General features: G+C 50.5%; 1 protein-coding gene across 2 annotated transcripts; it reads left to right on the top strand.

Annotated features, from left to right (window-relative positions):
* Positions 1-258: 258 nt before the first annotated feature.
* LOC126069220 (transcription elongation factor A protein-like 5) lies at positions 259-2,967 on the top strand. 2 transcript variants are annotated; one of them, XM_049872338.1, is made up of 3 exons: positions 259-279; positions 1,594-1,660; positions 2,327-2,967. In XM_049872338.1, exon 3 carries the CDS (start codon positions 2,353-2,355, stop codon positions 2,965-2,967), a length of 615 nt encoding a protein of 204 aa, XP_049728295.1. In that variant the 5' UTR covers positions 259-279; positions 1,594-1,660; positions 2,327-2,352. The 2 variants fall into 2 exon arrangements, with proteins under 2 accessions (XP_049728295.1, XP_049728293.1); XM_049872336.1 differs by lacking the exon at positions 259-279 and adding an exon at positions 740-823.
* The last annotated feature ends 1,218 nt before the right edge of the window (positions 2,968-4,185 follow it).

Raw genomic sequence — 4,185 nt, 5'->3', positions numbered from 1 at the left:
TGGGGTTGGCGAAGACAAAAATGAGGGACAGGGCCTCCTGCTGTGGGGACGGAAGGGGGAGGGGAGAGTGAAGGGAGGAGGTCGGCTGGCTCCTGACGCACTTTCTGCTGGTGAGAGGGGAACTAGGGACCCGAGCCCACTGGTGACGTTTCCCTCACGTGATCAGGAGCCGATGTGTGCAAAAGTCCCTTTCCTCCAGGTATCAGCTCTCTATTTCCGTGGAGGAAGGCAGACTTCAGACTGAGGGACAGAGGGGGCAACTGCCCTACAGCCCTGCAGGTCGGTACAAGCCAGGGATTCCTGGGGTGGGGATGCTGGAGGATGGAGACCACAGAGCATAGGGACTGCTTTCCAGATATCACTCTCCTCCCACCCTCCATTCATTTTGGCGCATAAAATTTTGTGGATGTTGGGGTACGTGGTCTGGATATCATCTCTTATATCCTCGGAGAAGTGCGAGCTTCCGGCAGAAGGCAATGTCTAGAGGAGGAGGCATGACTCCGGAATGCCTACAAATCCATCGCCCCCTGAGGACCCCTGGGGTGGGGGTGGCCGAGGGCAAAAACCTGAGCGGGTCCAGGACAGGATTCTCTCGACCCCTTTCTGCTACGCCCACCCGTTTGGTGCAAGAAATGGAGGGTTCTTTGGGAGGAGATCTGGAGCGGCCAGGGGTTGGGAATGGGTACCAGTTTTGATTTTCTAGGAGGCGGGTGAGCGGGCGGGTGGCGTCTGGCGGAGCGGGAGGACCGAGGGAGGCGACTGCGAGGAAACTGCTGGATCCCTGCAGGGCGGTGTGAGAGGGGTGCCGCCGACGACCCCTGAGGTAGGGAGGGTAGACCCCTCATTGGGTCCAGGCCTGCGTTTCCAGCATCTCTTCTCCACCCTCCATCCATTTTGGACCCAGAAATGGTGGGCTGCGGGGGCAGAGGGTTGGGAGAGGCTGCAGAGGAGGGGAACAGGGGTTCGGTCTGGGGACGAGCTCCCTATTGCGCAGGACTGGCTTCTGACCTAGAAAGGGTTAAGAGGGGGTAGCATAAACGAAAATGTTTACTGGGTTGGGGAATAATATGTCTCTCCTATTGCTTTTTTTTCCTGTTGCAGGAAAATGTGAGCTTTCTGTGTATGTGGGGAGGGAGAGGGGCTGGCAGTGTTGCTATGGACACTCCTGCCCTGTCCCCTGCCTCTGTCCATCACAGGGTTTCTGAGAAGTGATGGGGCTTTGTCCTATATGGGCATCTTGGGGTGGGGGCTTTGGAAGGCAGAGACCTGAACAAAGCCAGCTCTGCCTTCTGAACATCATTGCCCTGAACTCTACTGATTTTTAGCGCAGGAAATGGTGAGGTGGAAATTTGAGAGGGGAATTCAGAAACATAGAAACACTTTAGAATAAACTTGCCCTCTTATTGCCCCACTAGAAAAATGGGGGTGTTAGGGAGGAGGTTGGGAGGGGAAATTAGAGAAGGCAAGGGAGAGGGCAAGTGGGTGGCAGGAGGTGGGAAAGTTTGGACAAGAACCTGAAGTAACCAGTGACCTAGGGGCCAGCCATTCACTTCTCAACCCCTCATTCACCACCTTTGTTTCCTGTCTCCGCAGATCTTCAGGTCTGTAGTTGTGGGCGCCACACCAGGCAAGAAAAGGAGGACCTGCAGTATCAGCCCAGGTCAGTGGAAGAGGGCAACTGCTCCAGGACCCCGGGAAGTAGGAGTGGCTTAAGCCAGAGCAGAAGTTGAGGGGGGAGGCCACTGCCTGCTGCCCCTCCTCCAGGCCTCCCTATTGCAGTGTCAGGATGAGTGGCCTGTGTCAGGTCCCTAAGGGAACATGGTAAATATAGAGGGGAGAAGAAAGAAGGGAGGGAAGGGAGGGATGGCACTGTGGATGCCCCCTGAGTATACAAGACCCAAAAGTATACAAAGAGGAGCCCTGGAAACAGACCAGGCCATTGTTCTGTCGGCAGTTCTGTGTCTTACAACTGCAGTCAAGGGAGAAAAGAAGGAAAATGCCCAGGATTCCTGCAGGTCCATGTCAATTGAGAATACCCAGTTAAAGCTACAAGGGCATAGCCAAGGTTAGAGCAAAGTTTAGGGACCAATCTGATCCTACACACTTCTCAGCACACCCCATTAAACATAGGTAGAAGTGCCTGTGAAAGTTTCCACAAGGTTGGCTCTTGTGAACGTGTGTGAAGTGGGAAGGAAAGGAGGAGATATAAGCGTGGAAGTGCACCAAGAAGGTGGGATAGGGTCAGTAAAGCCCTAAATCAGGAAAGGCAAGAACTATCCAGACCTTCATTCCACCTCCTAAACCCTCATTCTCCTTTGTCTCCTAGGACAGCCAAAGAAGGGAAATCTCAACATGGAAAAGCTCTACAAAGAAAGTGAAGGAAAGCTAGAAAACAAAGGAAGCCTGGAAAATGAGGGCAAGCCTGAAGATGAAGTAGACACAGAAGATGAAGGAAAGTCAGAAGAAGAAGAAAAGGCGGAAGTGGCGGGGAAGCCAGAATACCAGGGGAAGCTAGAGGATGAGGGAGAGCCAGGTGATGAGGGAGAGCCAGAGGGAAGGAAAGAAAAGCAGGGAAAGCCAGGAGATGAAGGGAAGCCGCAAGATGAGGGCAAGCTGAAGTCTGAGCGAAAGCCAGAGAGCGAGCCCCGGGCTGCTGAAAAGCGCTCGGCTGAAGATTACGTGCCCCGGAAAGCAAAAAGAAAAACAGACAGGGGGACGGACGACCCCCCCAGGGACTATCAGGAGGATTTACACGAAAGGCGCTTGAGCAGTGAGGAGATGATGAGAGAATGTGGTGATATGTCAAGGGCTCAGGAGGAGATAAGGAAAAAACAGAAAATGGGTGGTTTCCATTGGATGCAAAGAGATGTCCAGGATCCATTCCCCCCAAGGGGCCAGCGGGGAGTCAGAGGAATGAGGGGCGGAGGTAGGGGCCAGAAGGACATAGAAGATGTCCCATACGTTTAATGCCTTTGGCTTTCAATTCTGGTTCTCCCATGAGAATATTGGCAGCCCCGCTTTCCCTGGCAGGCATTTGCCAGGCTCTGTGCTCTAACCTACGCTGATACTTGGCTTTAGGTGTCACTCTTGTTACCAGCAGCCTTTGACCCCACTGCAGCCTCTGTGTTTCAGTAGGGGATTTTCACCCATGTGCATGAAAGAGATGTTCATGGTACCTTGTAAAGTATTAATAAAACACAGTTTGCAGAACCGCATGTATGGTATCAGTCCATTTTTATAAAATTGTATATCTGCATGATACATCTAAGCACAGGGGAAACTATGAATGTGTGTACACCAAAAGGGAAATAATGGCTTTCTCTGCATAGTGAAACTGGAGATTTTCATTTTTTTCATCTGTACTTTTTTTTCCCTAAAAGACACATTATTTTTGTCAGAAAAGAAATAATCAAAGAAAAACAGAATGTTTCTTAACAATACATAATAAGTGATCAAAAGAACTGGTCAGTGAAATTATGAAAGCAGTGGAGCCACTTGAAATTCATATTATCAGAACATAAAATGATAGGCGAAACTCACTTCACTGTGGAACTTGTAGCTGGAGGAATCCATCTGACAGGTACTACAGATTCATTGCTGTAAGGGTCAGTCTCATCTGTGAAATGGGAATACTACTTGCCTCTCGAGGCTGCTGAATGGGTCAGATGAGGTTCTGAGTATGTGAGTTGTGTTAGGCCGGCTCCTACCTACCCGCTCCCTTGCACTAGAAGACCTGCATCAGACACTTGGGGGAGGGCTGAGGGAGGTCTCACCTGTATCCAGGAACAAGTCCAGGCAGCAGAGAGGTGGGTACCCACCCTGCCCACTAGGCACTGTGCCCCTTCTCCAGGGTCCTGAACCCTCCTAAGGGCCCCACTACTGCTGATGTGCTGGAGTCCTCAAGGTGACGAAGCCCCATTGATCTCCTTGGAGTCCCCAATGATTTAAATGCCCACTATGTCCCTTACTGAAATGTGGAAAATGCTCCTCTTCTCATTTTATATTTATATCATTCCTGACATGAAATGTGAGAAAATAAAATCTTAACTAATATATTTGTCAGGCATTATGATTACCCTACTAGACTTGCCCTTTCCAAAGCAGGGAATTTATCTTACTGATTTTAGTACCCATGGCAGGTATTAGAAGCTTAAGAAGTCAATACATTAATTATAATCAAGTCAG

This window comes from Elephas maximus, chromosome X (genome assembly GCF_024166365.1).
Source record: "Elephas maximus indicus isolate mEleMax1 chromosome X, mEleMax1 primary haplotype, whole genome shotgun sequence".
Classification (NCBI taxonomy): domain Eukaryota; kingdom Metazoa; phylum Chordata; class Mammalia; order Proboscidea; family Elephantidae; genus Elephas; species Elephas maximus.
This window is presented reverse-complemented; position numbering and strand designations above follow the sequence as displayed.